Source organism: Bactrocera tryoni, chromosome 5 (assembly GCF_016617805.1).
Source record: "Bactrocera tryoni isolate S06 chromosome 5, CSIRO_BtryS06_freeze2, whole genome shotgun sequence".
Classification (NCBI taxonomy): Eukaryota; Metazoa; Arthropoda; class Insecta; order Diptera; family Tephritidae; genus Bactrocera; species Bactrocera tryoni.
This window is the reverse complement of record NC_052503.1, coordinates 6138462-6160469: the sequence shown is the minus strand read 5'-3', so window position 1 is coordinate 6160469 and position 22008 is coordinate 6138462. Positions and strand designations below refer to the sequence as shown.

The following is a 22008-nucleotide window of genomic DNA, read 5'->3' as shown; positions in this document are numbered from 1 at the left end:
AATATAAAAGAACAGATTTACAGTTGTGGTACAGCAGTATTAGTCCCTTAAGTTTCGTTTGTCGATAAATTTACCCTTGTTCTTCAGGTCAGTCACCAGCGTGCGAAAGTCACCCTAAAATAGGTACTACTTTTTACGTACAAGCGGAGGAATTGCTTCGTTCAAGCAAGGGCCAGAGTATAAATAACAGGCTGCAATGAACGAGATTTCACAGTTGTTGGCGAGAAGTTGTGTTGAACATATTGTGAAAATATTACACGAGTCAAAACGAGGTAGTGGAAGCTAATTTCTATGTGTACCAGAAGTGAGCTGAGTCATCAAAATTCAAGGCCAACAAAGTTTGAAGGTGTGTGTACATGTGCATTGCAAATATATAAAAATCAGAACAAAGAAAAGAGCAAACAGTGCCTAGTGCTAAAACGATCGTGGCAAATTAAATTTCTTCTCAAAATGGTTACAACTTGTGAAAATGTTTTTGTTGAACAAGATCCAACAACGCTTTGCGGATGGGTTCGTAATTTCCGCATCAAACGATCAGAAATGAAAAGAAAGTTGCGTGGCAATTTACGTGTAAATGCAATGTTGAATACAGCTCTTTTGACTGCGGAAGCTGAATTGCGTCGCAAACAGAGAGAACGTTTTCATCGTTGGGCCGAGTTCCAAACGAAACTAGACGGTAGTTACGCCATCAGCAGTTATGTGAAGGGGAAGGTGTCTGAAGAGGAAGAAGCTGAACGTCAAAAAAAGGTGGATAATTTGTGGAAAAGTGAGCTTAGTGACTTGGATTCCTTTATGCGATCGCTGAGCAGCAGTACTAATAAAGATTGTGATGTCAAATCCGCATTTATAAATGAATATAATGTAAAAAGTGATAATTGCAATGTGTTACAAAGTATTGCAGTAGTTAGTTAATAGTTTTAATTGCAGATGTCTGAAATGTGTATTTGTAGTATAGTTTTATCAAGCAAGTTTTTCATTTGCAGTCAATGAAGCATCGTACAAAGTGTTCCATAATGTGAAAATGAAAACCGAGTGAGTTGACATGACACCATTTTCTGGTAGAGAAAGCCAAAGCCAACGAGACTGGGCTGGGCGAACCCGAGCCGAGTTTTGGGAGCTACGTACGCACGACTGATGTGTGGATGATCAGCTCAGATATTACTCAATCGGTTCGTAAAACTAATATTTAAACAAAACTATATAAATTGCGAAGTTTATTGTATATGAGTATCTAATTTTAACACAAAGCAAAATTGTAAAGCCATCGCCATTTTGTGTATATAAAAATCGATTTTGTATTCACTTCGGAAGTCGACTTCGGCAATCATGTCGAAAGTTGTGTATACTAAAGACTTCGGAGTGTGTCGTGTATTGTACACATGGCTAATTTACTCGATATTTCAATTACCTTTTGATGTTATATAAAAGCTTATTTCACGATTTCAACATAATACGTAAATTCGAGAAGATGCGAAAGGAAATAATCTTATACTATACACAATCAAATATATACTTTAAATGTATAACAGTTCACAGAGAAATAGGGTGAGCGAAAGAGATGACACATTAAAATGTATAACAGTTCGCATTATAATAGTATGAGCAAAAGAGATGGCACCATAGCTTTACATATTTGCTTTGAGTTGACGTAGTTTAACTGCTAGTGCAATTAATACACGAGGTGTACCTGAGAAGTTTGTGATTCATATTGAATCAATTGTGATGTTTCTAGATAAAAGTAAGGATGTAAAGAATATTTCTTTTAAATTTTTTTATACAAATTTATACAGAAATGATTTGGAAAAAATATAATAAAAAAGTATTTAAATTAATACAAAAAATTTGTAGTGTAAATTTATTTTTGAAGCATTAAAAATCAACCATAAATGATATTTTGTTTTACAGTTCGTTTTTTGCCGATAAAAGATGATAAATCGGGGAAGTATTTGATCCAACAACAGAGTGAGTGAGCTAAAACAATGAGAATGAGAACATAGAAATTCTACACAAATTGCTGTGGGTGCTAATTCGGATCTATACGGAATATGAAAGTGGCGGAAGCGACGGTATGTGCTGGTGTGATGTGCTGCTGTAGTTTGTTTATCAGTTGCACGTGCTGTTCCTCACGTAGTACACCCAACATCGATGTTGAAAAAATTTGTGGTGACGTTTTGAGAGAATGGGCAACAAAGTGTGTTTGCAGCCGGGACATCAAAAGAAAGCCATACTCGTGCGTTAACCAAAACAGCATAATTTCCAGAAACGAATATGTGGAACATGAAGGGACAAAAATAGCAAACAACCAACATATGGTTGCGAAGGGTATTTACAAATATTTTCGAAGAACAATTAGCTTTAAAATTTCAGCAATGCGAAGCAGTTGAACGTGCCTGCTCGCATTTAAAACCAACGTACATATATATCCTAAACAACATAACATCGTGGGGAATAATTTTATATATCAAGCGGATAACGGAAATAACCATCGTTCTACTCTCTTAAAACTATTTTTACCTGGGGTTATAAAATGTTGTAACCCTTTCCCTGACAAAGATCAACGTGACGTAAGCCAAATGGATTTCCTCTTTAAACACTTATCGTTAATTTACAGAATCCTGAATATTGAAATTGAATCTTATCTGCTGGCTGCCGACATATCCGTCTCTTTTTGTTTTCTGTTCTTCGTTTTTTTTTTTTCCTCTGTTTACGATTTTGTTACAGCGATACGACAGTTGAACGGTTCCTGTATGTATCGGTTGACCAATGATAAAGAGCTGATCAACAATTTCCAAGTCTTGAGAATGTGTTGAGGGAAAACATTGTTCCCCGATTGGGAAAAATCGAACAACCAGCACCTATTAGGAATACATAAACAAAACACAGGGATTTGTGTATTACGAAAATACAAAAACACATATTTTCTACTCATCTAGAGAACGAAAGAGTTACCTCTAGAGTTTTCTTTTTGATTTTTCAGTGATACTCCACAATATTGCGAATTGCGTACGGTCAATTTGGCAGATATATCCTCTCCATGCATTTTAAATGGTGCCGACGAGGTGGTGAGGTTAGGTCCATCATATCTTGCACTAATTTCTACCATTACAGCATCAATAATGGGAATCAAAGACAAGTTATAGGCCTCAAATCTCATCAGAACTGCCAGCGGGTAATTCAACGGCCTAATTTTTTTTAGTATTTCTTTTAGCGATGCGTCACAGTAGAACGTGCCTGTACGCATCTAACTTCTGTAAACAATTGTGAGTGAAGCTTAACGAAATTGTCATCACCTTAGAGACATTGAGAGCATCCCATAATTTCTATCTAATTCAATTTGAAGAGCAAGTACAATTTTATTTGACTAATACCCAATTTATAGGAAGCACTAAGAGTACGATCAACTTTCGTAATTCTGCTTTGATATGGCACAGTTGGACTTTTCTAAAAACAACCAGCAGAAATCTGAATACCTTAAGAACATCACTTAACAGCACGAGTTCAACTTGAAGCCGATTGTAAGACATTTGCAATTTTAAATTTGACTAATACATAATTCATAGGAAACGATAACTTAACAATTGCACTGCAAGGATACATTTTATTTTGTCAATCACCAACCTACTACAAACCCAAGGAAATATAAATACCGTTCTGAACATAAGGGCTAAAACATATAAAAATGGCAAAAGGGAATCATGCCAAGACAATACCATATACACTGGAGTTGTCAACGAAGGTTAGGTTGATTTATATATCTGTAGTAATGTTATTTCACAGTTATTGCACGAAGAGCGTTGGAGGGAGGAGATATCTACTATATCTGGTTGAATACCAAGATTTCGGTCCGTTAAATTGGATAACCAAAACGAAAGGTTTAACCAACCTTAATAATAAGTACTTAATATTCAATTGCCGATTGTTTATATTATGACTGTTATACCATAAACCACGCGATAGAGAAGACATTTCCATATTTTACAGCGGTACGTCGCAGTTGATCGGTGCCTGCGTGTGCCCGTGTCTGTGCCTAGCTTACTAGGAAGTTTTTCTAAAGCAGCTTAACAGATTTAGACCTTAAAAATTTCCGACGGAGTCACCAACTGCAACTATTCACCATGCAACAGTAAGAAACTGTTTCCTTGCCATATATTAATGTATTTCTTATAGATTTCACAAATTCGATGTTCTAAGGACTGGATCCTAGATCTTGCTTACACAGAAGAAGAAACATTATCTGCATTTAATTTTACTATCTGGCCAGTAAAATTACAAAACATCAATTCTGAATTAGTATGCCAAAGACACGGTTATATGTCCAACTTTTGTTACAGGAACTTACCTGGCCTTTGCATGAAAGGGATAAAAATAGGTTCTTGGCAAAAAGGGAATCACGCCAACAACAGGTGCAATGCATCAAACAATGTTTACGATAGAGACGCCACCAATTTTATGCAAGAGGTTAGATGAAAATCTTTATACAACTAAAGCACGAGGTATTCGATATTTTCCAGCTTTGAAAGGCACAACGACATTCTTTTACACAACTTCTGGGGATTTAATTTTTTTAGCAAATTGGAAAATTTATTTTTATATATTTTCTTCGAAAACATGCGACTTTTCTCATTATAATTTGTAGCGATATAGCGTAGTTGATCTGTTCCTGCGTATATCTCATCTGTATACTGGCTATAGGGAATCAAGCCATACGACACTCGGTAAATAGTACGCCCGTCATGTGAAACATCGGTTTACGAGCAGTGAAAGGGCATCCAAATTGAAATAACGGTTCCCGTGGATATCTTCCACTTGAAACTGGTAAAACTAAAATGTCTCGATTTTTAAACATCCTGTAAACATACAAACTATCTACACACGATTTTACTTGCGAATTTATTTTCGCGGCATCAAAAACAACGAAATAGTTTATTTATTACAGCGATATAATACAGTTGAACGGTACCTGTACGTATCTCCAATGCGAATAATAATCAGTCGACTCTTTGCCAACTAACCACGATAGGCCTGTTAGAGAAAACCATCATGAGTAAACGGCAACTTACGGTGGTGCATTTCTGTATTGCTTCATCAGGCAGTTGAGGAAACTGAAGGTGCTTTGTAAATGAATCTTTCCTTCAAATAAAAATTTATTTGCAGTTTGATGATATTTCGTCCAACTTCTTGGTAATGTCGTAAGAGAAACTATGGCAAGATGTTTCAGCATTATCAGTATTTTCGAAATAGTGGGCACGAGCTTCCACTCCCCTAACCATTATGTTGCAACTTGCAGAATTTACTCGGCCTATTTTTTTATTAAGGAAGTGCATCAGCGAGCCTTAAATCTTCAACCAAATGAGGTGTTTGCTTGAATTACCCGTTTTTGTTAAACACTCTATTTTGCAGTAAACAATACAATGCTTAATTCATTGTTAAACATACAAATGGCGGCATTGTACGCATCCAGATGATCGTTAAAGGGAATCGAACGATACAACTAGAAGTGGCCGTCCATATAAATTCTTACATATATACTGTTAATCATTCTAATCACGACAGTCTTGTTCCAATTGTACGTTATCTGGTAATTGAAGGACAAGCTGTAAATCGTACCTCAGAATACCTCACATACAACGTCGTTGGTCTTCCGTTTCCTTTCGTAATTTGCGAATCCGTACGAGTCGCCGCTCGGCCAATCCCTGGCATTGAGTGATGGCAAGGAGTTCTGATGAGTCTGTCGCCGAATGTGGGCGAAGAAATGTTTCTAAAGGGAATCAAAGAAACACGCGTAAGACTTGTTACGGTTCGTTCTGTTAGTATAAAATTATATATTTACAGGTCTCATGTGACTAACGAGTCCACAGTAAGAAACGATTTCAGCCACTGTATGTGGTTTGCAGATGATCTCAAACCACAATAGCCTAGTTAACATATTAATTATGTAACTGCTCATTCTATAATGCCTGGACATTACAAGAATTGTACACATAAAAATTGATGAAATCCATGTTTACACGATTAGTGTTTTTTGTTACAATTTTCTGTTAAAATACCTTCAAAGATAATTGTATCCAAGCATTATTCTACTTGACCAAATGTTATCAAATTTTATCAAACTTTCTGTTATAATATCTAAGTTGAATTGTTTGTCACCCACGATGTTTGTAGAAATCTAATTATTTTATCTGATTGTAAACTATAACGACTGTACGAAGAAGTAGTCGATCCACTAATATGCCGAGTGCATTAAGAAATGTGAAGAAACTTAAATCCATATTCTAGTACACATGTAAACCAAGAAGAAAAATCTCATGTAAATTGTGACAGTTTATATTGACTGAAATATCGCAAATATTTTTGCAATGTAATATTCAAAATTTTTGAAAGATATTCTGTAAACTCATTCTTTATATATTTTTAAAAATCTTACCTTGTAATTTGACATGTAACATTTTTTGAATGAATGTAATTTTGATACATATATTAATTAACTTGGCACACGGCACGAAAGCAGTGAAAACTACATACTTCCACCACAAGATCAAAGCATTCCTTGGTGACCGGTGCATGAGAGAGAGAGAAAGATGTCATTTTGTCATACAAAGGGTTTTGCAGTGAGCATCATTTTGAGAGCAGAGATTTCGTCTTATCTATTGGGTTAATTCTTAACTACACAACACACATCCATCCGATTACAAGAGAGATGCAGAGATAAAGGGAGAAAAGGCAGGAAAGAGTGCAAGATATAGAAAGCTTAGTTCATATAGGGAAAACATCGTGATCAGCTGTTCCATTTTGGAAATCGAATCAATTTGGTGGAATGCGCGGAAGATTCTATTAGCTCTTTAATAATTCTTCGGCCGTACCATCTAAGCCGCATTCGCATCAAAACAATAAGTTGCAAGTGCTTTATACAGCGCATCGCATTCAAATTCCATCCTTCAGTACTTGTGTGGCATACACAACTTTTGCAAGTCGGCAGAGCTACACACAATCTCGTCCAATGTAGTTCGTCCTGGTCACATGTTTACGTGCACATGCAACCTCATCTAGCGTCCTTTTTTGCACTTAACTGCAATCATGCGCGCATACACACAGTCCTCGTATTAACGCACAATTTATCAACACACAACCACAAGCATTCATTACCACCAGAAATCGCGACCAGAGTCTACTGAATAGCCAGAGCAATTGCCTTCCAAGCGCTTTGAAGAGATAATAATATCTACGTTGATGTCGAATCCATTAAATTACTAAAAAGTAATTTCGCCCATTTGCTACCGATCGGATTGTACAACTCCGTCGAGAGAGGATACATACATACATACATATGTATACCATTTGAGTGCTGGCTTTATGGTTGTGGTCTGGTTAGTGTGAATTAAATGTGGTCCGTGTGCGTTCTGTTGCAAAGGCTAGAACTTTGTGGTTTCATCGGAGGTTGGTACGTGGGCATGTGTGACGTAACTTGGCAGAAAGTATGAGGGCAATATACTGTTCGACCGCTCCATCTTTTGCTTACCACGACTGGCATATCTTTTCGTAACTTCTGAGAGTATGAGCGTTTTGTATGTCGAATGTCCGATATTCATCTTCATCGTTCTTATTTCATCACTAACTGGGAGAGGCAGAGAGAAGGCAGTTCTAGAAACCCCTTAAACACCTATGAATCTTATTTCGAGACGTCAGTTTTTCCGTTTGTCTTCACGGCTTAATTGAGTTTAATTGGGAAGGCAAAAATTAAATTAGCAAACAATCGTCGTAATCAACGAGTTGTGACGGCGGCGAGGGATACCAAGTTTTGACGGCAGCGAGGGATTCCAAGTGTTGACGGCAGCGAGGGATACCAAGTGTTACGGCAGCGAGGGATTCTAAATTGTGACAGCGGCGTGGGATACAAAGTTGAGACTGCAGCGTGGGATTCCAAGTGTTGACGGCAGCGGGGGATTTCTCATCGTGGGACTCGGCGGTTCATCGTGGGGTTGTAGTTTTGGTTTTTCCGGCGAATTAGAGTGGACGGCGGCGTGGGAAACCATGTTTAGACGGCAGCGAGGGATTCCAAGTTGTGACGGCGGCGTGGGATTCCAAGTTATGACGGCAGCGAGGGATTCCAAGTTGTGACGGCAGCGAGGGATACCAAGTTTTGACGGCAGCGAGGGATACCAAGTTTTGACGGCAGCGAGGGATTCCAAGTTATGACTGCAGCGTGGGAACCAAGATTTGACGGCGTCGAGGGATGCAATGTTTTGACGGCAGCGAGGGATATTTTACGGAGGCGACGGCGAGGGAACCTCATCGATGGAAATATCAACGTACATGTGGTACTTTCGTCCTGTCTGTTATCTTCATTTGGTCCGCTCCTTTTGCATTATGGTTCCCTGTAAGGAAGCTTTTCTGTACATGGAATATATGAGTCAACAAAACTCCACTCATTCATAAAAATCCGTACACTGATTAAGAGAGCAACTGAAGGTTTTTTGGTTATACAAAACCGAGATTCTGCATTCGAGAATGTATTCCGTATATTCCACGATGCATCATAACATTTCTTGAGGGGACCGCCATTTTAAGCACCATTTAAGCAAGTTGTGTAGAATTTATAGGCAGGAACATTCATATTTGAATTTGTGTTTGTTTTTATTTATGAATAAATGTGTAATGTTTTTTGAAAAAAAAAGACTTCTGAAATGTTTTCAATATGAATAAACAATATCCATAATAAATAGGACCATATTCCAATTAAAAAATAAATCTGGTTTTAATTAGCGGAAAAGATTTCAGGTGAGATGTTTTTCTCTTATAAGCCTTTAACTTTGACAAAAGACAATGGTGTCGCATCGTTAAATAGATCTAAAGAGATGGGCTATGTATCTTCGTTGACCGACAAATTCAACTCCAATAACAGCCGGTTCTACCTTACCGGAATTAACACGGATTTTATCCGGCCAAAGTTGTACTTCTGCTACGGACTCCAGAGCAAAATCGATAGCTGCGGTCCAAGAAGCTAAGTTAAACAACCGCTCAGATCTTCTGAGTTGTGCATGTTTCTACGCCAAAGAGATAATGGTGGAGACCTTCATACTGCACACTGCAACGTCGTCTTATCGATAGCGACATCGGCCGCAGAGATAGTACCCTACAATGTCAGGGTACAGCTATCCGGTCATGCGATGTCGAGCTCGAGCTTTCACATATACAACCCTCCAGTTACATGTTGCCCGAACATAGGTGCTCTACTTCGTGGTGAATGCCGACCTTAACCTAAATCACGACCTTTGGCTTTCTTGCCTGTCAGATGATCGCTGGGGGATAGAAAGGAATATACGATTCGACATTCTGCAAAATGAATGATGAAGCCTCCACCAGAATTATGAGCAACTGTAATAGCTCGCCCGATTTTATCATTCTTAGTGGTGGTCTGATAAATAGCATAACCTGGGGATCCATGCTCATAATTATCTCGATCGAGAAACCTCCCGAGTTTATTTCTTTTGACAACTGCACCTTCGTTAACTTTAATAAAGCCAACTAGATCGGCTTCACAGAATTTACCGAGAGCACCTTCACCGCTTTACACATTTCTAAGGAAGTTATCGTTGGCGAACGTCAATTCCGTAGAGTGTTCTTAGCTGTTACCGTTCGCTTCAGCGCTGCTGTAAAAATCGCGGAGTTCTTCCTAAAGGTGCTTTCCTTGAAATCATCCCTGCAGCCACCTGGTTATAGCGGTATGGCCTTCTAGGAGCATCAAGAGGTTCTTTCTCAACTACACCGACAAGATTTCGGACGCAAAAAACTGGAGACATGCACTGACCGCCATTCACAGTTGAGCCATTAACACCTTCACCAACTCCCTCTCAGTGAATGGCGTACTTGGAGTCAAACCACCACCCATTGCAGATGAAGATTTCGAGTTGCCGCGAGAATCGAGAGTGATCCTTGCGCAACTTCGTTCTGGATACTGTAGCAGATTAAACTCTTACTTATCCAGAATCGGTCTTGACATATCAAACAGCCATATGTCCAGCGTGTAACGAGTCCCCGCATGACACTAACCAATTCTTTGCATGCCCAGCTAACCCTACACTGCAGACACCCCTCTCCCAGTGTTACAACCTCGTCGAAGCAGAATGTTTCCTGAGCCTACCATTAGATGATCTCGATGACAACTTATCTAATCCTTACCATCCTAACATGGATTAGGTAACCGTTACAACAACAACAACCGACATATAGCTTGGCTTCAGTAAGTATACAAAACTTGTGGGATCTAATTAAGTATAGATTGAGGTATTATGTCGCGAGTCCAATAGTTTGAAATTTGTCTATGAACACACCAACTGCGTAAGGCAACTGGATTGTAGTTGCCATTATGTTAGTTTGACTCTGGAACAGGACTGTTTGGTTGAGCGCTACAGAAGACTGCAAGTTGGAAACCGCAAATAACAAAATTGAGTGCTAGTAATACAGTATTAATTTTTTATTGTTAGGAACGTATGTATCTCAACTGGAAATTATTTTAAAGTAAATTATTTCAAGCAAATAGTTTTCAGTAAGGATGTGCCCTATAAGTTCCATTTAGTTGCCCATTAGGGAAATTCCAACCGCCATTTACTGTATTTTTATGTCCAGAGGCACTACCAGCTAACGGTGTTAGTTGTGGACCTAAGTTGAACCCAATACCTCGATTGCCAGCATAATTGGATAGAGGTAATGTATTTTCGATATGGGTTCCAGCTACCAGAGTACTACCAGGAAGGCCGGCATGCCAAGTGGGATATGAATTGGATCCATTATTCACCTGTGGCAGGCTGATGGGGATATTTTGCGTCCAATTTCTTCGATGTGAATGATGATTATTTTGCCATGGTCTTCCGGGGCGGTGATGTGGATACCAGTTATTAGGATTGGTGTGATTTTGATGATCAATCGTCTGATTGGGTCGGTGATATGGTTGCCAGTTATTTGGATTGGTGTGATTTTGGTAACCAATCATATGACTGGGTCGGTGATGTGTTGCATTATGCCGTCCGCTATTGTTCCACGCCGTGGAATTGTGATGATGCCGTGGCAGACCGTCTATGTGGTAAATCAAACAAACGCAGAAAAATGCTGCAATGAATAAAAAGGTGATATCGTTATAAATCGTTGAAACCAATTGGGTTTACACTGTGAGAACACTACTGAGGCTTACTGCTAATATTTAATTTTTAAATGAATGAATATTCTTAAACACTTTTAGAGTCATTTCCGTTTTTTTTATTTTAGAACACCAGTTAGCCTCGGAAGCGAGAGAATTTTGCCTGAGTCGAAGATTTTCCAAAGTAAGAAAGTAGGAATGCTCTAACTTGTTTTCGGCACCCCTGCATGGAAATCAGGCTACGATTGGTACTGTTACACAAATGCGAGGCATTTTCAAAATTCCCCTAATACAGAATACAAGGATGTATATATACATATATAGTTTATAATACGTACCCACTAGAATTTTAAATTCGTTTGGAATCTTCATCTTGAATAACCTTTTTAAGGAAGCAACTCGCAGCCAATGTGTGCGGTATGCTGATAACTACTAAAACATTTGTGCTCTAAGCAGCGCTTTTTTAATTATAATTTTTAGATTACGGACATACGCGAATGTCTAAATTCATAGATAAGCAACTACCCGATAGGGAAATCTAATATTTTGGGATCACGATCATCAATTTTCAAGCTTCCAAGTTGTCAGCATTCAAATACTTTCGGAAAAGCATGAAAAACGCAATTTACATTAGTCCACGAGTAACGGCTTTTGTGTGTTTGTGCGTACATTTAAATCCCGAGCTTGCTGGTTACAACTATGATTAAGGAACGAGCCATCAGGCAGTCGTCCAATGTGAAAGCTGTCACATCATCCCTGCTTGAACCAAAAGGCTACTGCAATCAATGCCAGCTGTTCCGCCGTTGGATTTTTGGGAAGTCCTCACAGTTCATGGTTAACACTATTCAGCGCTTTGTGAAGATCTGTTTACTGAAAATCAGAAGAGTGGGTTTACAGACTCCTTCTTGACTCATGTGTGAAAGAATATGGAAAAAGTAGCGGGCGATTTGCCCTTAAAGCTTTCCATCAGGGTAATACATGTCAGTTCCTTATCTATTACTTTGTCATCGGCACATCTTAGGCACATCTTAGCACACTTATTTACTTAATTACTTATGTACATATGTATGTATGTATTTCTATTTATTTATCTTGTTATATTTTTAAGTTGTGGTGAAATCTCTTCTTCAGGAATAATAATAAATTAATCTAAGAAGTGAGTGAAAATGCAATTTTGGTCTTTAATTTTGCTTTTTTTCAATTTAGAAAATTCTAAAAAGTCACAAGGCTTGGTGACCTTTTCTTTACAAGCCAGCAGAAGTTGTAGAATGAAGCGAATATTGGAAATATATTTTTTTTATTTTTAACTGTTAATAATTTTTTGTTTGCTCAGCGTGTACGCTTTCGTATTTCGCAAATTGTTTATGTATGCTCTTAGATTTTGTCATTAATCTCTTATCTCTTCCAATATTTGTACGCGATGGAATTATTATTGTTTATTTTATAATAATTCCCCAGGCGATTATTAGGGCTTTCCTAATAAATTCAACTCCTATGAGTATATGTACGCCCATATTTGAGGATGCATGTGCGATAAGACTCGGTGATTTTGCTTTTGGTGGACGAAAACAAATTTAAGTATTTAAGCTTGCCATTACATAACGAACGTTTCTATAATCCAAGTAACTATAAAATTGTATTTGTTTAAAAATTGCCTTTATTACGGACATAAGTTCTTAATACTATGAATTAGTATATGTCCTCCGAATAAGATAGTGAGGCCAGTTGTTTGCATACTCATATCGAAAAAATACAACAGTCAAGAAAAACAAAGAAATCATGGGTAGTTCCAATGCTGATGAAATCTATCTCTTGACGTTTGTGCTAAAAATAACCCCATAAGAGAATAAAAATTGTATATTAAATTGTATATAATCAGATGGTAAGGATTGCGTGCCATTAGAATTTCACATGGACAGATAATTAATCTTCTTTATTGGTGTAGACACAGCTTACGCGGTTATAGCCTTTTCATAGGGGATGTTTTTTTCACGTAGTAGGTCTCAACCCAGCACACAACCCTGGGGAGGGATGATTAAACTTCTAACTTTAGCTCTCCTTCAAACGGATGTTTTTTTTTGGTTACCCAGAGGATACTTGGTCTAAGACCGGATGTCGTGAGTTGCTTGAGCCGTATGTAAAAGAATCGTTTCTCGCACTCCCAACTGAATGGCGCTCATAGAAGTTTCCTCACTTACGTATACTTCTACTCATGGCTCCATACTCCAAAGAAGAATTAGATAGTTTTATAGTTCAGTTCGTTAAATAAAAATTGTGCTTTAAAACTGGGAGAAGGTGCTTGGTCGAAAATAACTTCCATGGACGAATTGCAAGACGAAAATCAAATTTCTAAAAAAACATTGTGCAAGGTATTATATTCGCTAAAAAGTAATGCCGCCGTGACCACAACTTTTGGAAACTGGAAGTTTGGAGCGACGAATCTAAGTTTATCGTTTTTGGAAATGATATCCAGCTAACTCACATTTGGATCCCGGATACACGAAAAAAACTGTGAAGCAGGTTTGAGACTGTTTTACTTCGCTAGTTACTTTTAAAGTCATTTCCATTTTTATTTTCGACAATATTTTTTTATGTAGTATATCATTTTTAGAACACCAGTTATGCTCAGAGTGATCCCAATAGTCAAGATTGATGGAGAGTTCACGGCCCAAAAATACAAAGAAACTTTATAGAAAAACATGTTTGAAGATTATTCTGGCAATTTGCTTTTGTTGTGGATATTTCAACACGACAACGACCCGAAACACACTTTTCGGAATCGAAAGAAAATCTATGTACTATTATAAAACGAGCAGTTGCAGCAAGGAAACCCAGAAACTAAAGTGTGCTACGGAATATTATTCAGTAAGAGAGGCGCTTTGCTTTTTGTAAAAATGGAACAATTGACACTTTTTCTTTCATTGAAGTAGCTGTAACTTTTTCATCTGTCACACAAGTCAAACGGTTCCACTTTTCATAGATGAATATTATACTTGTAATATTCGCCCTTCCGTTTGACTTCATTTGTATACACACTCGTATATGTAAATATTTACGTACAGCGCCTACCAATAAGGATGTGATTTTGAGAGCCTCAAGCGCCATGTTTGTTTACGATTTGTGTTAAACTTTGTCAGTGGGCTCAATAAGGTTTTCCATTTCAGCATGTCACGTTTCACTTTGTTAGAATGCTTGGAAATTGTTCAAGATTATTACGCGAATTCCAGTTCTTGGAAAAACTCACGTTTATCGACGTTTTTCCCCGGAATTTGATGACGATCTCCATTTCCAACAAAATGGTACTGCAAAATATTGAATTTTAGCAACTCAATTTGAAGATATGATATACGATTCCTAGATACATGCATAGTTTTCTTCATTCAAGAAATATTAACATACAGTTAAATTCGAAATAACGGCCAGAAGTGTTTCGGAAAGCAGGGTAGCAGTGGAGAGTGTCGGCAGAACCTAGCGACTTCACTTCTACTGGGTGCTAGGACACAAATCGGCGAGGGCAAAGAGATATTGGACGGGACAACCAAGAGTGGCGTACGTGACCAACATCGGAAAAACCGTACTTTGCCTTACGACATGGCAAAGAAAGTCAAAACACCATTGAACGATTTGCCTGGTTATAAAACCGTAAAAATCATGTGTCGAAAATATATAACTATACAAAGTTCCTAATGGCACTCGATAGATTGGGCTGTAGGAACATGATCGGAATACTCACTGATCACAGTCTGGCGGCACACGTCTGCAGAATGGGGTTGATACTTGAAGAAGACTGCAAGAAATGTCGAGAAAACAATGATCCATTGTTTGTTAATTTGTTCTGCATTGGAAAGGCTACGCTTTAATCATTTGGTGGCTCCGCGGTATGAGACGTTGAAAGAGGTATTGTTAGTGAGATTAACTACTCTTCATTGACTACGTAACGGAACTCCATCTGGTGGCTCAAAGGACCAAAAGTGGTCTATGCGTGGCTCATTAAGCTACCGGACCAACCTAACCTAATCTAAATTTGAATTAACGTAGTTTCTAGAAAGATCCCATGGTTTTAACCGATACCCAAGCCAAAGTTGATTCCAAATGGTATTTTTAATTTTAGAGATGACTTATTATCGTCCATGACTGCTCTCCGATAATTTTTAAGTAAAATATTTTATTTAATGAAGTTCTTTTTCAGCTATCGGCAATTTGTATGGCATAATTATATATTTTCAGGTTCTATTTGTTACGCTTCCACTCCTTTAGATTTATTTTTACTCCTCAATCCGTAAATAAATTCAAATTGAAAACAAATAATGGTCTCAAAAACTATCCCAACCTTTCTGAGAAGATTTCCATAGCATGTATGCGCACACCTTTACCAGTGTCTCTTTTTATATTCTCAAGCTTTTTACCAAATATTCGTGCATAACAAACCAGTTTAATTATGAAAAGATTTCACTAAAAATTCAAATAGAAGTTTAATTTTTAACACAAAAAATATAAAAAACGAGTATCACCATATTTATTGAATGTTGACGAATATAACAAGAACGCTGAATATTTAAACAAATTATTATAAACTAAATAGCTATCACTCTGTAAACAGTTAGAGAGAGAAATTGTACGGCAAATCAGTTCGGTAGCTCCCAAAGTAGCATAGAAATATATCATATAAATAGATATACTAATATACCAATGAATCTGTAATGCTGAAGTTACCCACGTTGCATTGGAAAGAGACCTTCGCAGGCGCCGCGCCGCACAATTTGGATATCTGCAGAGATTAAAAGTAATTTTGAGATTGGCATTATTGGTAAGTTAGCTGTATATTTGTATGAGTCAAATAATGATTTGGTGATTTGATTGGTGGTAAACTGTTCTGAGCTTCTGTTCCACCTTAGCGCTGTATGCCAAGTCAAGCGTTCTACAAGTTATCAGTCGCCCCCGATTTTTTATCCATTTCCATAGCGCTGCCTGTCTTAGTTGGGTCCCCATTGGCAAAAAGGTACATTAGTGCTTCAAATAATGCTTTGATTGGCTTGGAATCCCTGAGACAACACGCGGTAATCACGCGCTCAACACATAAACAAAATACATAGAAAACAACGGACGTGATTTGAACCCATGCGTGGCTTGAAGGCCTTCGTGCGAAAGTGCAGCGTGCGAAGTGATGGTGTGGCTTAAAGTACAATCTCAATGACAACATACAAGAATGCGCAAGGTAAGGCAGCAGCAGGTTCGCACAACAGGTTCGGTTGATGAGATGTGCTTATTTGCATGTACTCGTGTACGTATGTGTGTGCATCGATACGTATATGCAGATTAATTACAGTGAAGAAGATCTTGTTCACTTATTTAAATATAATTACACATACAAATGCATTGCACAAAGTGCGTAATTTAGGCGTACACGCATACGTGCATAGATCGCGGAGAGTGACTCACCTGCACCGCACTGTCGCGCACAGTCGAACTTCTGCGGATTCTGATATTGCTGCTGATTGCTCGCACACACCGGGTTGTACTCGGAGGTGGTGGGGCAGCTGCCAAAACAATTCAAGAATTGGGGCGAAGCCGTCGTCGGCGCCGTAAACGGTGCTATGGTTGCAACAATGGGTTGGTTGTTTATGAAAACGACGTTTGGCGCAGCATTGTTTGCTTGTTGACCGTTAGATGGTGATGGTGTAGTAGTTGTTGTGCTGGTTGGTGTTTCTCTCCTATCATTGCTAAAAATCAGCGGTTCGCCCGGACCGGGGCGTCCCCATTGTGGGCGCGGAAAAGGGTTCGGTCCAAAATTAAAGTCCGCTGGTGTGAAGAAAGGATTGTCGCCACCGAAGTTAGAAAAAATTTGACGTCTCGCACGTTGTTTGCTGGTGGCTGCCACTCTGCGCTGCTCGGTGGGATCGCCATACGCTGGGACGGTTAACATTAACACCACTGCATGACAATAAGGGCAGATTTCACAAATGAATAACTAAATACTTGGTTTATTTCATGATTCAGCACAAACCTGCGTAACGGCAACAACTATTTGTAAACAACATTTTGTTTTAGCTCAATTATAATAATTCCAGGTTGTCTCCAAATCTTCACACGTTCATATGCCTTGCCCGACTGCTTTGCGGCTCAGTGCTCCACTGTGTATAAGTAACATTTTGCTCGGCGAGTTGAAAGAGCAACCTGAAAAGACACTCGAGCGAGATTTAACTGCCGAGCAAACTTGAAACAAGTGGATATGCCGTGCTCTCTTTTAAGCTTGCATCAGAGTCGTACTAACTTGTGAATCCGCATGAAAAAGCCCACTGCCGCTCAAGTTAACCCCGCAGTAACTCATCTCAGTATCTCAACTTGAACTTGACTCAGCAATCATAGCTTATACATATGTATGTATGTGTATAAAGCTTAATAAATGTAAAGGTTATTACGATTTTAATGGTGCTGGTAGTAAAAATTCAGTTTATTAGAGGCAGCAATTAGATCTCATATACATTTCATATAAATCTCATAGTAAGGTATACATATATAAATTAATTGTTTCTCGTCTGAAGCGGCTGAATCTATCTGTCAGATTTTCATTTTGAAGACTTTATGGAAGCCTCAGGAAATCGTAAATATCAAGACATTTCTCTTTTTTTTTCTTTACAAAGACAAGGAACTGCCGTAATGACTAGCGAGTTGCAGATATTGATAATATTTCTTATTGGACTGATTGAAAATAAAGTGAATAGGTTAGAATGGATGATAACAAAATAAAATTTACAGCTTGAGCTAACGCAGCTCCTCTGTAGGACCAAAGAGTTGGTCTAGTGGTTAATCCGCAGAACACACTGAATTTATTGAAAGAACACTTCTCTAGTCTGCTGAATGGCTGTGAAAGTGTAACATCTAGAGATTCCACAGTCCAATAACAATGAAATAGATGTTCCATTGCCCGACAATGAAGGCGTTCGAATAGTAATTACCCGCCCTGAAAACAAGAAGCGGCAGTTTCCGATGGAATACCGACTGAGCTATTCAAGTACGGCGGCGAAGAACTGACAAGTTGTATGCATCAGCTTCTTTGCAGGATGTGGTCGGCTGAAAGTACGTCCGACCCTTGGAATCTAAGTGTGCCTAAAATCTGTCTCAATTACCGTTGAATAGGGCTCCTTCATCTCGTATGTAAGGTCTTATGCAAAAGACTGAAACCCAGAGTCAACAAATTGCTGGGACCATATCACTGTTGACTACAATTCCCCATGTGCCAAATATTGGAAAATACCAGTAAAAAGTACATCGACTGTTGATTTTAAAGCGCTTTCGACGGCACGAAAAGAAGCTGAATTTGGCATCCCTGCAAAACTAATGCTGTGTAACATCCAAAGCTCCATCAGAATCGGGAAGGACCTCTCGAAGCCGTTCGATGCCAAGCCAAGTTTCAGACAAGGCGACTCCGTCCCGTGTGACTTCTTCAATCTATTGCTGGAGGAAATAATACTGCAGAGATAAATAAAGAAGGTACACTATTCTATATATATCAATGGCTTCAACAGCCGCATCGTTAATTCTGTTTTTTCCAGATTGGATAAGGAAGCGAAGCATATCGGTCTGGTTGTGAACGACGGTAAGATGAAATGTCTCTTTTCATCAAACAAACAGTCATCGCGTTCCCGAATCGGCTCTCACGTCACTGTTGACAGTCATAACATAGAATTCATAGATAATTTCGTCTATCTTGGAACCAGCATTAACCCCAACATGTTAGCCTGAGGAGGCAATTGAGACGTTAAGTACTGTCTCGACAAAAACAAAGACCAAACTCTACAAGTCGCTCATCACTCCCGTTGTTATTATTATTGTAGCGGGAGAAGTCTGTCGAGTTGATAGTCCTTGGCCGGATAAAAATCCGGGTCCGTTTCGGTTACATAGACCCGACAGTCGTGGGAACGGCTCATCATTCCCGTCCAGCTATATGGTGTGGTGCCATGAACAACGACATAATCTGATGAGTTGGCGTTGCGAGTGTTTGAGATAAAGGTTTTGAGGAAGATTTATGTTCCTTTGTAGATTAGCGACGTCGAATACCTCAGTCGATAGAACGATGAGCTGTACGAGATATAAGGTGATATTGGCATAGTCCTGTGAATCAAGAGACAGCGGCTGCGCTGACTAGGTTATGTTGTTCGGTTGGATGAAAACACTTCATCACATCATTCACATTCAAGATAGGACCTTTAAACGCGTTGACGGCATGTTTTCAGAGCCGATGCGGAAATTTTCTCTGAATTTCACGAGACCATTATAGACATACATTTGTCAGACAAAAATCGAAGATGCTTACTTGCAAGTTGATAAACCGCTTAAATAAAATGCAAAACTGTTTATTAAAAATAAATTTTTATTCAACTGAAGAGCTGAGGCGAGCGATTTTCCCACTAACGAAAAGAGAATTATGTGGAAAGTTGCACCTACATATCTAAAGAGATGGTTAATATTATAAAAATAATTTTTTTTTCAAAAATTTAAAAATTAAGTTTTTAGGCAATGTGAAGAATATTATATGAAGTGGCAGTCAGTCGTGGTTGAGGCATAGTAGCAATCGGTGATATGTGTTTCATTGAGTTCTCCCATTGTTTGTAGCTGGAAGGACGTTTTTGCCAACCAATTAACGCTGCAGCAAATGAAAAAGTGATTCATTAAATAACTATGTCAGAATTATTGGCATATTAGGGTGAACGCTATTTGCAACTTTTCAAATATATAATCAATGCATAACTATTAAATGACGTTGAACGGATAAACTTGAAGTGAAGCCTCTTAAAATAAAAATAAATATTTTTTATGTAATCTGCTTATACGAGAAATTGGAATTTTGAATGTTTTGAAAAGCGGCAAACGAAGCATCTCCCTAACCAAGGTATACGAACAATTTGAGGTTCTTGGAAAAGAGGTGTTGACCGCACTCTTGCTTCTGTTCGCCGTTGGTTGGCATGCATTTTCGGAACTCTGAGGCTGCGCTGAATTACTGAGATCGGCTGACGTTGCACGCTGACTATTTGGACTTTCCGCCTTTTGTAGGCATTTTAAAATGTGTGTTTCACTGCGCTTCCGACCGCAACGACATTTCGCTAGCAATGAATTGTACATGTCCGGTGAGACGAAATATGAGTCTCCATTGCCCGTATATTTGTAAGAGCAGAGCTCTAGATTGAGAGAACAAAATCAACATAATTTCTTTATGACCAGCAATTTACAAACCTTTGTTTTTCAGTATATCGCGCAGCTGTTGATTGACCTCGTTTTGATTGTAGAACCTGTTCAACTTTGCATCACCAAGTTGAGACCATTTCTTCTCGAAATTGCGACGCGCCAAATGCTCTATTCTCGCCTGCTCTTTCCTATCGAATTGTGTGTGCATATTTAGTAGCACTTTAGTTTTTCGAAATTTCGACTTTTAATTACTCACCCAATTCCTAGTTGCTTAGCGGGATCCATTAGAAAATATATTCCCAAAACTACGTTGCCGTTATGGTTCACTCTCGCTGCTAAATGAAACGACAAGCGTATAGTAAATAAACAGTTACGTCAATGGTTTATTGCTTTTACCTCGTTTGTTGCCCACGGCAGCGTTTTATTTATTTTGGTTGCCTTAGGTGCAAATATTTTAGGCGATTTTATTATGTTTCATGCAACCAAAACAACAAATTTTAAAAAGCAACAATTTGTAGTAAGGGTCTACGTATGAAAAAGCACCACAAATTTGACAGAATATTTGACCCACGGAATTGCTTATAGATAAAATTGCTCTTTTGATAATAAAAACACGATATTTTTAAACAATCGTTCCGAAAAATTCAAAATTTTAAATAAAAGAAAATTTTCGTTGTGAAATGCCAGACTGAGAAAACCTAGTCTTAAAAGTAAAAGTTTCTTTATTCCACTAAGAAATCACATAAGTCTTCAAACGAATTAGTGCACGATCCAATCAATGAACCAATCCCTGAGGGATCAAATGCGTGTAAAAACACTATTTGGAGAATTATAACTCAGAATTTAGGTAAAAGAGTCTGTGCGCGTTTAGTTTCACATGCATTAAATAAAAGCCAAACAAAAAAAAACGTTCACTGATGCTTTACAAGAAGTTGATTTCGACTATTAAGTTTGTATTGCAGCTTTATGCTATAGTGACCCAATCTGAACAATTTCTTCGGAGATTGCCTTTTGAACTTTGCCAATAACCCATGCCAAATTTTGTGGAGATATCTCGTTTTCCATGCAAGCACTTAATTCCGGTCGTTCAGTTTATATGGCAGCTATGTACATACATATATGCTATAGTGGTTCGATATCAGTGGTTTCGACCAATGTGCAACTTCTTGGAGAGAAAATGAGGTGTGCAAAATTTCCGATCGATATTTCAAAAAGTGAGTGCCCGATTCGCGTATATACAGACAAACGAACATGGCAAAATCGACTAGGCTCGCCATGCTCTTATAAGTATTATACATTATATCATGCTGATCTTATACTCGTAAGTATTATATGTAAGATTTATAAATTACAACAGAATTGAAAAAAGTAAAAAATTCGTGCGACATAACTCATTGGACTAACACTTTGGATATCGAAGTAACCACTTCCAATGAATTAATTTACCGTTATCTGGCGGGAAAAGAATTTTACAGGTACTTACAATAATTATAATTATTATAAATGGTAGATCACACTTATTCGAGTTGTTTATTTTAATGAGAACGAGTGTGTTGTGAAATATTTAAAGTTTTCCCGAATAATGCTACTAAAAAAATATTTTTGATAAAAATAGTAGTATTTCAAAAAGTGAGTGACCAATTTGCGTATATACAGACAGACGGACATGGCAAAATCGACTAGGCTCGCCATGC

The 22008-nt window shown here is 38.2% G+C and overlaps 4 protein-coding genes and 1 long non-coding RNA gene across 6 annotated transcripts; 2 read left to right on the top strand and 3 right to left on the bottom strand.

Moving 5' to 3' along the window:
• The first annotated feature begins 13 nt into the window (after window positions 1-13).
• On the top strand, window positions 14-8673 carry LOC120777316. The gene is made up of 4 exons (XR_005705506.1): window positions 14-28; window positions 88-346; window positions 984-1169; window positions 1906-8673. It is a non-coding gene; the product is annotated as an uncharacterized LOC120777316 (long non-coding RNA).
• LOC120777314 lies at window positions 353-937 on the top strand. The gene has a single exon (XM_040108553.1). It carries the CDS (start codon window positions 451-453, stop codon window positions 910-912), a length of 462 nt encoding a protein of 153 aa, XP_039964487.1. The 5' UTR covers window positions 353-450; the 3' UTR covers window positions 913-937.
• Window positions 8674-10447: 1774 nt separating the features above from the next.
• LOC120779038 (uncharacterized histidine-rich protein DDB_G0274557-like) lies at window positions 10448-11593 on the bottom strand. Its single transcript, XM_040111161.1, has 2 exons — window positions 11470-11593; window positions 10448-11103 (listed from the first exon to the last, which is right to left on the bottom strand). Exons 1-2 carry the CDS (start codon window positions 11501-11503, stop codon window positions 10541-10543), a joined length of 597 nt encoding a protein of 198 aa, XP_039967095.1. The 5' UTR covers window positions 11504-11593; the 3' UTR covers window positions 10448-10540.
• Window positions 11594-15625: 4032 nt separating this feature from the next.
• On the bottom strand, window positions 15626-17244 carry LOC120777763. The gene is made up of 3 exons (XM_040109267.1): window positions 17136-17244; window positions 16571-17062; window positions 15626-15899 (listed from the first exon to the last, which is right to left on the bottom strand). Exons 1-3 carry the CDS (start codon window positions 17167-17169, stop codon window positions 15841-15843), a joined length of 585 nt encoding a protein of 194 aa, XP_039965201.1. The 5' UTR covers window positions 17170-17244; the 3' UTR covers window positions 15626-15840.
• Window positions 17245-19506: 2262 nt separating this feature from the next.
• On the bottom strand, window positions 19507-20932 carry LOC120778153. Of its 2 annotated transcripts, none has more exons than XM_040109877.1 (5): window positions 20711-20932; window positions 20571-20649; window positions 20363-20502; window positions 20032-20307; window positions 19507-19775 (listed from the first exon to the last, which is right to left on the bottom strand). In XM_040109877.1, exons 2-5 carry the CDS (start codon window positions 20597-20599, stop codon window positions 19642-19644), a joined length of 579 nt encoding a protein of 192 aa, XP_039965811.1. In that variant the 5' UTR covers window positions 20600-20649; window positions 20711-20932; the 3' UTR covers window positions 19507-19641. The 2 variants fall into 2 exon arrangements, with proteins under 2 accessions (XP_039965811.1, XP_039965812.1); XM_040109878.1 differs by having other exon boundaries at window positions 20571-20646.
• Between the last annotated feature and the right edge of the window lie 1076 nt (window positions 20933-22008).

What these genes read in the sequence shown, in the direction of transcription:
- LOC120777314 (XM_040108553.1), top strand. Translation starts at nt 451, where the DNA reads ATGGTTACAACTTGTGAAAATGTTTTTGTTGAACAAGATCCAACAACG.
- LOC120779038 (XM_040111161.1), bottom strand. Translation starts at nt 11,503, where the DNA reads ATGAAGATTCCAAACGAATTTAAAATTCTAGTGG. An exon ending in CGAATTTAAAATTCTAGTGG is followed by an intron (nt 11,104 to 11,469) that starts GTACGTATTATA and finishes TATTCATTGCAG; the next exon opens with CATTTTTCTGCGTTTGTTTG.
- LOC120777763 (XM_040109267.1), bottom strand. Translation starts at nt 17,169, where the DNA reads ATGTTGTTTACAAATAGTTGTTGCCGTTACGCAG. An exon ending in TAGTTGTTGCCGTTACGCAG is followed by an intron (nt 17,063 to 17,135) that starts GTTTGTGCTGAA and finishes ATTGTCATGCAG; the next exon opens with TGGTGTTAATGTTAACCGTC. An exon ending in TGCGCGACAGTGCGGTGCAG is followed by an intron (nt 15,900 to 16,570) that starts GTGAGTCACTCT and finishes TAATCTCTGCAG; the next exon opens with ATATCCAAATTGTGCGGCGC.
- LOC120778153 (XM_040109877.1), bottom strand. Translation starts at nt 20,599, where the DNA reads ATGGATCCCGCTAAGCAACTAGGAATTGG. An exon ending in GCTAAGCAACTAGGAATTGG is followed by an intron (nt 20,503 to 20,570) that starts GTGAGTAATTAA and finishes ACAATTCGATAG; the next exon opens with GAAAGAGCAGGCGAGAATAG. An exon ending in TTTTCCAAGAACCTCAAATT is followed by an intron (nt 19,776 to 20,031) that starts GTTCGTATACCT and finishes CATTTGCTGCAG; the next exon opens with CGTTAATTGGTTGGCAAAAA.